Source organism: Cucumis melo, chromosome 12, assembly GCF_025177605.1.
Source record: "Cucumis melo cultivar AY chromosome 12, USDA_Cmelo_AY_1.0, whole genome shotgun sequence".
Taxonomy (NCBI): domain Eukaryota; kingdom Viridiplantae; phylum Streptophyta; class Magnoliopsida; order Cucurbitales; family Cucurbitaceae; genus Cucumis; species Cucumis melo.
In genome coordinates this window covers 26011776-26024834 of record NC_066868.1, presented here as the reverse complement: position 1 = coordinate 26024834, position 13059 = coordinate 26011776, and the positions used below count along the sequence as shown (strand labels likewise).

Sequence of the window (13059 nt, the reverse complement as noted above, 5' to 3'; positions counted from 1 at the left end):
ACTAAAGATTTGCAAAAAAAGAAAAAAATATTTTCAATTAAAGATATAATTTCTATTTTCTCGTGGAAGTAAGATTTTTTCTTTCTTTTTTTAATAAAAGAAAAAAAATTGTACTAATTAATTTTTGTTTTTTAGTTATTATTGTTATTATTTTGAGCCACAAGTTCCCACGCCACCCTTCTTCCTAAGACGTAGTATTAATCTTATTGTAAAGTGGGGGAAATTTTTCATTAGGGTTATATAGGTAATGGCCAAAACCAATAAATTAAGTGCAAAATTAGCATAATTTCTTTAATTAATTAAGTACATCAATTATTAACTATTGTTAACCATTGATTTATTGAACCCCGAAACATCATTAAACTAATTTAATTATTGTTTTCTTTTATTCAATTTATAGCTATACTGATCTCATCTTTAATTGGGTTGTAGTCTCTCTTTTTTTATGGACAATTAGTGTTTTATCTTAAAGTTTGGATCATAGTTTAAAATTTGACTTCTCGTCCTATTTTTATACAACAAATAAATTTGATGAATTGAAGAAATTAATTACTTGTAAATGTAGAAATAAAAGTCAATTTGGGTTCAATTGATGTTGATAGCTGATCAAACTAAATCAACCATTTTATTAGTACCATATTTTGATCATATTTTAGTTTCCAATTATTTTAGTTCAATAGATGACACTTTAAAATTGATTGCATAAATATTTTTATGTGAATTAAGCTATTGAAACAATTAGAGATCATATTGAATTAAATCAATATGGTTCAGTTACAAACATGATTTTATTATTGCAGTACAAGTTTTGTTTATTCAATCAAATTCAAGTAAATCTAAAATCATGTTAGTTTAATACAAAATTTTGTTGGATATAGAATTATGTTTTTAGATCTTTATAAAGTATATTTAATTATTACACTAGAAAACATAGTTGTTTTAGTAAGTAATTTTCTAGAACGTGGCTAGAATTTCTTTTTTTTTTTTTTTTGAACAAACCCTAAATTTTAAAAGTTGTAATTAACAACTAAAAATTAAAAAATAAAAATCATAGACTAATAATTAGGTCAATTTAAAGTTTGAATTCTTGTAAGTGTATTAGTTCACTATCCGTTTAATATCATTTGAAATTTATGATTCGAGAGTCAATTAAACTCCTAAATATATATTTATACGACAATATATTTTGATCTTTTCACTATGACATTACCTTTGAATAAAAGTAATCAATTTTCAAATTTCGTAGACTTCTTCAAATGCTAATTTTACAAAATGAGCGATTAAAGTAAATGCACGAAAGATTCCAAAAGAACTTGTTGGACTAAAAGCCTACATCGATCCATTTACGAAAATTTAGAGACTCTATTGATAATTAGTATAGTTTTACAGAAGAGCGAAATTAAATTGATTGGAAGAGAAGATTGGAGGAGGCTTTAATTACACTCATTTGTGATTGAAAGAGAGGAGTTTTTAACAGAAATTGATGTGGGAAAGTTTGGTTGGAAAAAGAAGTTAATTAAAAAGAAAAATTGGCCCTAACACCAAAAACACCATCTTAACAACAACTTAAAAACCCTAAGTGTTGCTGTCTCTATCCATTGGTTTAGCGTAAAAAACCACAAAAATTTTTGTCTCAAGAACAGCTCAAAAGCATGTAATTCGTTGTCAGCTTAGGATTGGATCCCCACATAATTAAACAGCTAATTCATAAGTCAATCAACTAATCAAATCAAATCCCCCACTTAAACCCCCTTCATTATACCATTATATTTCATTTTTCCTCCCTTTCTCCTCCATTCATTTCAATGCTTTTCTTTACTTAATTTACTCTCTAAAACAAAGTAAAAAGTATATATAATAATAAAGAACCGTTTTAACTCATTTAAGAACATAAATTATATGTATAGACTAACATAAATAAACTACCCTACTTCCCCTTTCCTACTTCATTTTAATTAGTTATTTAATTAAACAACCACATGCAAATGATTTGTTTTTAATCCATTGGGAGCCACTAAAATATGATACAATTTTGTCTTTTTAACCATTATATTTTTATATTGTTATTGACTTATTGCAGAGATGAGACCTAACTTTAGTTTACATGGGAAGAATAAGGTATACGCCGCCGGCCTTACTTTTTTGTTTTTATACATTCATTCAACCATACTATATATTGACTTTAAATTAGAGATTTTGGATCATTTGATTTCTTTCTCACATTATTAAACTTGTAATCTTGTGAAGTTTAAATGTCCGAGTGAGTTTAACTTGTATTTAAGTCAGGAGAATATAGATCCTTTCCATCTCCCCCATCTTGATTTGATTTGTACACTTACATTGTTAAATTAAAATCTCTTAGTTTGAATCCTCATTTCATTGATGAGGAAAAAATATTGCAAGTTTTGAAACTTGTTATAAATCATTGCTAAATCCAATAATACTATTGTCGTGCTTGATAATGTCATTGTAATTGCTTTTTGTTTGCTCAACTGAAGAAAAATTAAGAAGTTTAAACATTAATTAAGTTTAGGATCATGTGGAATTAAGAAGTGATAGAAATTAGATTGGAAAAAGACCAAAGTAAACTTTGCTTGCAGATGATATTCCACTTTAAAGAATTGATCAAGTGGAAAAAAGAAATAATAGTTAATGTTTGTAAATCAAAAATAGTTTTTCATGCTTAATGCCTTTTTCCAAAGTTGGATAAACAACATTTCTTTACATGGCAAAAGATATCTTTGCCTTATCTATAGCTTATCATAATCAAATAGTTTTCCTATAGTTAGATAATATGTTTTTATGATTAAGTTTTGTGTTTCATATTTGTTTTGTTTACGTTATGATTCAATATTATTTCATCTAATTCAATTGATTTTGTTATTGTTTGTGTTTTTCTTCGTCATCACAAATTTGAGTTTGAAAAGTTTTTAAAGAAGTGTTTTAACAATAAATTTGCTTCCTGTGAATTTGTCTTATAAATGGGTATATCTCGTACATAAAGACTCGTAATATATACACATGTATGTAATTCGTTTAAATCTTTTTTGTAAATATATGCTCTTGATATCCAATATATTACATTTTGGTTTAAAGTATATTTCTTTACTTTTGTCTTATAGAATCAATATCCGAAGTTCTGAATATGACAATGCTAAGAATAAACGTAAAAACTAGTTCACGTTTCACAGTACACATATGTCCTTAATACCTTACGAGACGAAAAAGACATTAAAAATAAATACAGCTCCATTAGCTTTGGCTGGAAAACTCCATCGTTTACAATGACAATGATTATGGAAAGAACTTTATTTTGTGTTGGTGTCTTTCTGTTTTCCTCTCTCAATCTTCTGAAATGGAGAAAACCCTGCAAAATCTTCAGTTCTTGAAAGAGAGGAATCAAAATTCAGGAGTAAGTTTGTCCAAATACCAAGCAAAGTTCACATCAGTAAAGCTTTTACTCCAAAGGGCATTTGTTCGATGTCTGAAACGATTCGAGCAAGCAAAGGAAGTAGAGGGAGCAAATCATCCAGGGTATTATCTCAGTGCCTAACTTGGAGCAACGGCAACCAAAAACAAGTGATTCTAGATAAACTTTGGATTATAACCACAATTCATGAACATCTCATTTAATACAAAACTCAGTTATCCTCATCGTAGTATCTGCGCTCGAACATCAAAGGAACTAATCTTTCGAGGTTTAGTAATCAAGTATAATGTGAGATAGAATCTGATCATCTTCTAGATTCATTCAACGTATGTACAGTATATTCGTGTGATATGTTCTTTTCCTTATGAGCTTCCTAAAAAGAATGCCTACTAAAGCAGTGATGTGATGCTACATAGCTGGAATCAGGAGCTACAGTTTAACGAATCAAACCATGATAATTGAAAGAAACAGAGGTGAATCCTACGAAGAAACAACAAAATGTACACCACAATAGAGGTTGACAAAAGGTGAATGAATATTTAACCAAAACCAGAAAATCTATGTAAACAGCTGGTGGGTGGATAAAAATCAATGTAAGTCCCAATCCCATGTGGAATAAGCGCATCAGACTTCTTTATCAAGAGATTTAAACAGTGACTGTGGCTCCATGTTTCGCTGAAATTTGTGTCCATGAATATGCTAAACTCCAGATGATTGATAATGCAAGGGACTTCTGAATGGTAGGAATAACCAGATGGACTACTATCAAGAATGAAAGGAAATACAAGAACTAAATCAAGACAAACCAGCTACCAATAAATAATCACTCATAACAGAAACCTACAATGTTATCAAGACTCGAGAGACATTTAAGACACCAAATCTAAACAAATCTTTTCAAAGCAGATATCGGTTTTCCCCATGGACTCGACTCTTTTCCTTTTTTTCTTTGTTATCGTGTAAATTAACAAGAATCAGAAAACAAGAGCCAACAAGTTTAGTGTCCTACCCAAGACCTTCCTAAAGATGAAGGAAGCCGCTAGAGCCTGAAGTAATAGGCTGCTTAATCAAGTGAAAGTTGTCCTTCACTGCCCAGTTTTCGGTCTTACAGCGTTGTTATCGGTGCAACTTGTGCAGCCAAAGTTCTGTGTGGACTATAGCCAGCTTATCTCAGATTATGAAGAACTTTGAACAACCTCCAATTTGTATTAATGTACAACATCAATAAAACTAAGATTTAGGGCGAGAAACTATGTCTGTGGATATGATGAGCTCCAGCCTGATAAAGAGTAAGGTGGTGTATGGCTTTGGCATACAATTCGTGCAAGTCGGGATGAGAGAAAACAAGACGAGCCATCCCCTTCATTGCATTCAAGGCATGAGCCTGCTCTAAAGCCTTGCTATTACCTACGCTCAGTGCAAGATAACATAGCAGCATAAGGCCCGGAACTTGAGCCTGATCATTTTGCCTTAAAAGTTTCATTAGAGGAGGAACGCCACCAAACTCGATAAGCGATTTTGAATGCGCTACACAGTTATAATTCTCAGGGCAAGTAAACTTCCCTAATGCAATAACAGCCTCAATGGCCACATCCATGTCCATACTCTTCATTTGCAAAACCAAAAGATTAATAATTCGTGATTCCTTTGCAGGAAAAATCCTGGCAAGAGAACCAATGGATTTAATAGCAGGAACTTGCAACATTGGATCACTATCCCTCTGAATCAATCGCGAAAGTTGATCGAGAACCGCTTTCGGAGCTGGTGAAGTGATCTTGAAAGCAGCATGTCTAAGGTCAGGTTTGGACTCTGCAACAGCAGTAACCTCCATAACTGTCATCAAGCAATTGTATTGCAACTCCCCTCCCTCATTCTCAATGATCTTCGCCAAACACAACAATCCTTTTGTCTCGGTAATTTTTCGACTATTGGTTAAGCTTCCTTTAGAGAGTCTCCAAAGAGCTTCCGCACAATTCACTTTAAGCTGAAGCTTAACTTCAGAGCTCTCAATCTCTTTCTCCTTCCTCTGATTCCCCCCTCGGCTACTACTATCAGAATATGAAGAAGATGAAGACGAATTCAGTGAAGTATTAAAAGTTTTGCCAGCAAGCTCCTTATTAATCTCAACGACAGAATGAAAACTGGGTTTCCCCAATTGAAGCTTAGGATCATCAAGAACCATATCAATCGATAAACAAGTAACTAAAGGTTTAGTTACGTTCTCTCTAGCAAACTCTTCTTGAGCAAGATAACTAAGTTCCGCCATTTTGGAAACCAATTTCGCAACAATAATCTGAACCCTCATGGGGGAATCATTAAGAACTTGAACAATAATCGGAACCCCAGGAATATTAACAATCGATTCAACCCTATCGGTAACAGAAGCGACATTAATAAGAACATTAGCAGCGGCGATTTGGGCATCAGGGGAGGAGTATTCTTTTAGTAATTTAAGCAACGGCGGAACGCCACCTTCTTCCATTACGATTTTTTGATTCCGATCGTTCCCACGAGTGTGTAAGGTTAATTGATTTGCAGCTTCGACCCGATTTCTAACAGAACCCATTTGGATTGTGGCGATATTGGGCCAAATATAGGCTAAAGTCGGGTCATTACTCGCAATCGGAGGCAGCCCAACAGTGCCATCGGAATCAAAAATTGAAAGAAGCCATTTCATATCTCCAATGGAAGATTCAAGAAGACTAGAAACCTTACGAAAATCAGCGATGGTAGTCATTGAAAAAACTTGCCTTAGAAACCCACCATGGCGGCACTTGCTGACAAAGTTCCAAGCACGATCGAGATTCTTCGCGACATCGGCCACGATCCGGCGAATTGGGCGCTCGTACAACGGCTGTGTGGTGGTGGTGATTAAACGAACGGTAGCTTGAAGCATCCGGTAGATTTTGTCGACTTGTTTAGCTAAGTCAACGCATTCTTGTCTTAAAGAAACTGCTTCTTGAGCTAATTTCAGAATCTTATCAGCTAACAGAATCGGAGGAGTGAACTCGTGAAGAATTGCTCCTTCTTCAGCAGCAACAGCGGCAGCGGCAGCCGGAGGAGGAGCTGCGGCAGCCATTAATGTAACAAACAAAGCTTTTATAATACAATCTAGGGGATTTCAGAGGTAATTAAGTAACGATTTTTGAAGCTTTTCTGCAACTCCTTTTAGGAGAATTAAGAGTAAAGTCATGAAAATTGGAAGAAATGGGGAAGTGGGTCAATGTTAATGTGTTTCTTTTGGTATTTTCTTTATCTTTTTCTCTCACATTACATTACACAGAGTTGATTTCTTGACCTCGCCGTGTCGTTGGCATTTAGTGGAAAAGGTCATACCAAAAATAAAGGGAGACTTTAGCTTATGAAAAAGAAGACGTGAAGAAATTGGTAGGAGTTGACTGGTCAACTCGTTGTGATAAATGAAGGTGACTGAACTTTAAATGCTAGATTTCGACGGCAGGAAGTTTAGATTCTTCCGGATCATCTTCATCGATCCAAATCCTAAGAAGAAAAAATAAATTATATCTTTATTGAAGAAAATGAAAAAGGCTGAGGATTAATGATAGAAACACAGACATTCTTCGTGACGATTAAGAATCACCGGCAGGGACATGAGAGTCAGTGTCTGTCTTTGTGTTTCTTCAACATTTTTGTTTTCGTGGGGGAGAATCCAATCTTTGTCTTCGAGATATGTTTGGATTAGATTATTATTAATTGAAATTGCAGAATTTAAATTGTTAATCTTCATTGAGTCTAAAAACAAGATTTTGTTTAAAAAATAAATTGATGATTCTAAATTTTATATCTAATGGCAATTACTCACCAAATATTAGTTTGTCTATTGATTATTATTAAATAATTTATGAGCATAGTTTATGATAAAAAAAAAAAAAAAAATCTAGTAGTACTAATGGTTATTAATTGAATGAATATAAACATATAAAACAAAATCTGAATTTTCAACCAAACATACTATGGAAATTCCTTTTTAACTTTAACCTTTTTTATGGGAGAATCTTGGGATTGGTTTATTAATTAAAAACTTTATTATAAAAGATATAGATTTGTTTTAAGGAATTACGATACTTTTAAAAGACAACAAATTGCATTGAAAAAGGAATTGTAGGAAAATAGAGATATTTTTGTGGTGTGAAGAAGAAACTGTGACATGAGAGAGAGCATTCTCAGAAACACACAAATAATAATAATAAATAAATAAATAAATAAATGTGTCATATTATATTAAGTAATATCATGTGTTAATTAGGAAAATAGGAGAAGTTGGGAAGACAAAAAGGTAAGGTTGGTTCCAAATAGGGGTTGACTATACCGATTAATAATAATAATTATGATGTCAATTTTCTCATCTGCCTGTTTGTGCCACCCTTCCGCTTACATTCTTATCCCTTAACACTTGGCTCAACCTCGTTGATCCAATTAACCAACCTTTCGATTAGTTCCATCTCACACCATTCAATTTTTCTAGATTTAAGGAGTCCAATGAGATTTAAACCCACGTGAATTTTTTAAATCCTAAATTCTATAGTCATCAGTCAAAAATAACTTAAGATAGTTAAACCCATATTAGATTGTCGATCAACACTTTTCTTTCTTTCTCGAAAAGCTAAGATAGTAAGACCCGCCTTTTATTCCCAAAAAGAAAATAAGATAAAAGCTAAGTTGAAAGAAAGGAAAGATGAATGGTTGAAATGTTTTATAAGAAATTGAAATGTTCAAGACATTAACGTATTACAGCCCTTATGTTCGTTAAAGCAGTTTTTTTGTTGAAACCCTTTAAATCAAAATCATAATAGTGAACTAAGGATCAAACCTTAGGTTAAAAGTTTTGAAAAAAGAAAACGAGTACACTGATTTGGTCTTGGATTGACAGTATTGAGATTTGAAAAACCTAACATACAAACGTTTGTCGGTTGATATCAAATTGATTCCCTTTAGTTCTTGTTGAATAAGCTTAAGTTTGTCGCTTGTTGATGTTAATGAACGACAGCTTCATCATCTTTGAACTGACCTTCAATTTTAGTATCGAGTACTAAGTGGCCGAAGCGACAAAGGTGAACAGCCCTATCTTCCTTGTAATCATAATCGTAAAGGGCCTCCCAGAAATGTCGAGAGGGAGGCATTTTCAGAAGGCCGACGACTACACGAGTGGTTTAGGTGATTTTAGGTACACCCCCACCACTAATTGTTAAGCTCACAGCACAAATTTAAGTGCAAGCTGTGGGGCTGAAAATCAAGTAGTGAAACCACAACTTTTTGATAAATATACACAAACACAGTTTGTCGTCTCGGTTATTATTCACTTCCCCATATTGCCAAAATCCAAAGTTCCAAATCTAACCAAAATACCTATAAACCAAGACATCAAATATTTTTATTTTTCTTAGACACCAATGATAGAATCAGGACTAAAAATATACCATACCTTCGTGACAAAGAGATTTATATTGCTCCGATTAGTTTTCACCAACAAAACACTTCCTCCTATGATCGAATGGGAAGAATCGAAGACAGTTTCCCCAGATTTGTTATATAAACTTGCAAAAGCTAAAGAGATTTGGTGGAGATAAAAATAGGGTTCAAACAATATAACATAACATCACCACAGTGCAGCTTTGAAAAGAAAATGGAGGACTTTTAAGAAGTAGATTCTGTAGAACAGAAATTAATCATTCTATACACATGGTAAAAACATAAACAAAAGGATGATGGTGCTTTTAATTGAACTACATTAATTTTTCTTAACTTTTATTACTACAAGGATCTAACTGGTGGAGTAATTTAAACCCAAATGCACAAATACTGAACACAGCACTCCCCATATAAGTTTAAACTACATATTCAGTTCATACAATTCAATCAGTAACTCACTCGTAAGATCGAATAAGGATTTGAGACTGAGCGTTGAAACACATCTTTTCAGGTCTAGGGAAAAAATATTAGACATCTTCAACTAAGCAACAATGAATACTTTACAGATGCAGTAGCAACCTAAATGAATTTTACTAGTCTCGAATCCCACATGTTTGAGACTTGGAAGTAAAACTTGTCAATAACACAAACAAAATGGAGAGCACAACTGATACTATAACGAGAATCTGCTAACAGCAGCTAAAGTCAATTAAGATCTAACAAGAATGCAAGTAGCATTCTCAAAATTCGGTGACTTTAATAATGAATGATATAGAAAACCCACGGAAGTCGCTAAATTGACAATGTATAACATTCAAGAAAAATGATAATTCAAGAAACACATTCAAAATCGGACTGAGTTCAAAGTGAAGAAAATTGAAACACGAGGTTTGATAACATTAATCCAATACTTCGAATAAAGCCACAAGCGATATCAAAACTAATTTCAAAACAAAATCATAACTAAAAGTTACCCAATAAACCTAAGCCGTAAGGACAACCGCACCACCATTTTCTTTGATCTTCTTCTCTGCGATTTTCGAGATGAGCTTGGCTTTCACAACGACGGGCTGGTTCTCAGGCAAAACCCCTTTACCCAAAACTTTGAAATACCCAAACTGAGTAACATCAATCAAAGGGACATTATCCTTAGAAGCCTTATCCTTGACCTCCTGAGGTACGAGGGACCAGAGCTTGTCGACGTTTACAATGGGGCAATAGAATTTGTTACGGAGCTTGTGGAAGTACCTCATACCAACTTTACCGAAGTAACCAGGATGGTATTTGTCGAAGAGGATTCTGTGGTGGTGCATACCTCCGGCGTTACCACGACCACCAGGATGCTTACGGTGCTTGCCGATACGACCATGCCCGGCGCTCACGTGACCGCGCTTCTTTCTGTTCTTCTTGAAGCGGGTCGTCATTTCGTCGGCTAGAGGAAGAGAATTAGGTTTTCGGAGACGGAGGGAGCGGCGAGCGCGAGGAAGTGCGATTTAGGGTTTGGATGAACTTTATAGGGCTGAGAACGGAGACTCACCCTTTCAGATTTTGGGCTTTTTTTGTTTGTCTTAGATGAAAGCCCATAAGATTAGACAACTCGGCCCAAGCCCACTCGTCCGAACTTATTATTGTTATTTTATTTATTTATTATTATTATCATTTTGATTTAGTGAACTCTATTTGTTTATGTTATGTTTAGATTAATATAAATTATTTTAAAGCATTATTCAAGACATGTACTTTCCTTTTAGAATAAAAGAAAAAACATTTGAGCTTGAATTTTGGATTATGCGAATACATGTTTAGAATTCATGTGAATGTCTTCATTTCATACTTGTGCTTGGAGTATTAGGATTTGTATTTGAAAATATATTCAAAATAGTCACCTTCCCTTCATCATGCGAATGCACCAAAATACTAGTTACCGAGAATAATTCTCCTCATCAAGCATTACTAACTCAATTCAACTTCCAATGTCATAATTGTAACATCATATTAAAAGTAAATTTTTAAACAATAACAGTGGCAAATTGAAACTCTGGCTTTCCAAAGTGACAGATTTAGATAGAACAATCATAAAAAAAAACCTAGCAAATCGAGGATTCTAAAGAGTAAAGGCAAGAAATGGCACAAAGATGCAGAGGCAGTTTTAGTTTAGCCAGTTTCCTGCTCAAATTCTTCAGCCTCAGATTCCTCAGCATTGTCAGCATCATCATCTTCTGCCTCTATGTCTTCCTTGTCATTGTCAGCAGTCATTTTTCCGATGACCACCAGGTTGCTGTTTGTTTTCCTAATTTCATTGCACTGCCATGATAGTAATATACACAAGTGAGTGAAGAGCTTACAAAATTACAAGGAGAATTGCATTGCTCGTTAGTTGAGTCCCTCTGATTCGAGGTTGAAAGAGTGAGAACAGGAGCCCCTTCTCTTCTTCATTCCAAGGCTTTAAGAGGGTAGTTAAATGAAAAGCATAATCACCACCACACTTATCGCCGAGAAGGAAGATAGAAAGGTAGCAAAACATTTCAGAATACCACACCCCACAAATCGCAATCAGCAAAGGAACAAGTGAAGTTGACCTTTTTAGTAAATTGTTGGCTCGTCAACTTTTTATAAACTTGGGATTATAAAGTTTGGAGTCAGGACAGGAACGCTAACCTGTGATATGTGTTGGATTGTAGAAAGAGAGAGATAAAAGAAACTCGACTTTGCATCAAATGCGTTTGATGTATGGATCTGTAACTTAGTAAAGCCTGAGTTTCATACTATCCATACCTCTTGAAGATAAATATAATATTCAAGCTCATATGACATTGAAGATAAATATCATATTTCAAGCTATAAACCTAGAAATGGAAACAGATCATGCTCTGCAACAAGCCCTTCAAGTAGATTATCAACAAGTCTTCTCCATGGTTTCAGTCTCAAATAAACAAAGTTTTGATGAAGAAGTAATTCAGCAATTCAGTCCAAGTTTCAATTATTTCTCAAAAACCAAATATTCAAAGCAGAACTCCAAGGGAAAACTGTTAAGAGATGCAAAAATGGGAAAGGTGAAAACCTAACGGCGAGAGTCAAATCTAATTCAACAACACTCTTTTAAGCAAGTCTCGATTCCAATCAATCGCAATAACTTCAACTCGACATTCGATGTGTATATGATCTTCACTCGTGCACCTTGAAATCTGTGGTTACCGATCAAGCCTCTCTTTCCTATCCGAGATAGCTAGTCGTCACCTTCAGTCGCAGCAGTGGCCCTTGAATTGCCCTCCCTTGGTCTGATCTAGCGGGAAATCTTTCTATATCCTTGCAACTGTATCGATGAGTCCGTCTGAGACTCTGATCCTATCTTTGTACCTATGATTTCGGAAATGGAGTCAAGAGTGCCGGGCCTTGCCCTTGTTCTTGGGATCGGTCCAGTCTTTACGTACAATAGTCAAGTCAGAACCTACTGCAATTCTCAGAAATAACCCAAAAATTCTTTCGTACACAAGACACAAAAGATATGGGACTTCCATGAATGCGGAAAAAACCGAAGAACAAATCACAAATACTCAAAACATAATTTAAAATGATCATAATCAAGAGCGGACCGCCTGGAAGAATTCATTTCGACTATTTCACTTTCGATCACTACGCATTCCCCATGTCCGAGCAGGAGATGTTACAAATTAAAACGCCCGAAAGAGCATTAGGGTTTTTTAAAAAGAGAATGGTAAGTAGAGTACCTTTTCTTCAAAATCAGATTCTTCCATGGCGAGCAGTAGCTCTTCGTTTTGGGGTTGAGGCCACTGAGACGGCAGTAAAAACGACGTCGGAATTGTCCTCGTAGACCAAGGGTACTGTGTCATGAAAGCCGGGAACTGCAGCATTTTTCTCGCCGGAGCTGGAAACTGGAGACACTCCGAATGGGCTCGCTTTGCGGACTCGAAAATCTCTAGTGTTTGGCAAGTGGTTTATTTCTGTCCCTATTCCGGAAAGCTTATCATCGGCTATATTAAGAATTGATAAAATATGAAATTTTATTATATTTTTTTTGCGCTATTGGATATTTTCGTAAAAGATTTCGTTCTATTCCGGCCACCGTCAATCTTCCCACCATTGTTGACTGTGCTCTTCATTTCTCTTCTATCTACTAAATCAAGTATGTATAGTAACTTTGAGTGGTAGGTTCAATCTCCTATCCTTAATTTTAATGA

At 34.6% G+C, this 13059-nt stretch overlaps 3 protein-coding genes across 3 annotated transcripts; all 3 read right to left on the bottom strand.

Annotated features, from left to right (window-relative positions):
* Window positions 1-3719: 3719 nt before the first annotated feature.
* On the bottom strand, window positions 3720-6734 carry LOC103483785 (uncharacterized). Its single transcript, XM_008440560.3, has one exon. It carries the CDS (start codon window positions 6507-6509, stop codon window positions 4668-4670), a length of 1842 nt encoding a protein of 613 aa, XP_008438782.1. The 5' UTR covers window positions 6510-6734; the 3' UTR covers window positions 3720-4667.
* A 2915-nt stretch (window positions 6735-9649) lies between these two features.
* Window positions 9650-10355, bottom strand: LOC103483791 (60S ribosomal protein L27a-3-like). Its single transcript, XM_008440574.3, has one exon. The coding sequence runs from the start codon at window positions 10282-10284 to the stop codon at window positions 9844-9846; it is 441 nt and encodes a 146-aa protein (XP_008438796.1). The 5' UTR covers window positions 10285-10355; the 3' UTR covers window positions 9650-9843.
* Window positions 10356-10781: 426 nt separating this feature from the next.
* LOC103483797 (uncharacterized) lies at window positions 10782-13023 on the bottom strand. Its single transcript, XM_008440585.3, has 2 exons — window positions 12589-13023; window positions 10782-11164 (listed from the first exon to the last, which is right to left on the bottom strand). The coding sequence occupies exons 1-2, from the start codon at window positions 12730-12732 to the stop codon at window positions 11015-11017; spliced, it is 294 nt and encodes a 97-aa protein (XP_008438807.1). The 5' UTR covers window positions 12733-13023; the 3' UTR covers window positions 10782-11014.
* Between the last annotated feature and the right edge of the window lie 36 nt (window positions 13024-13059).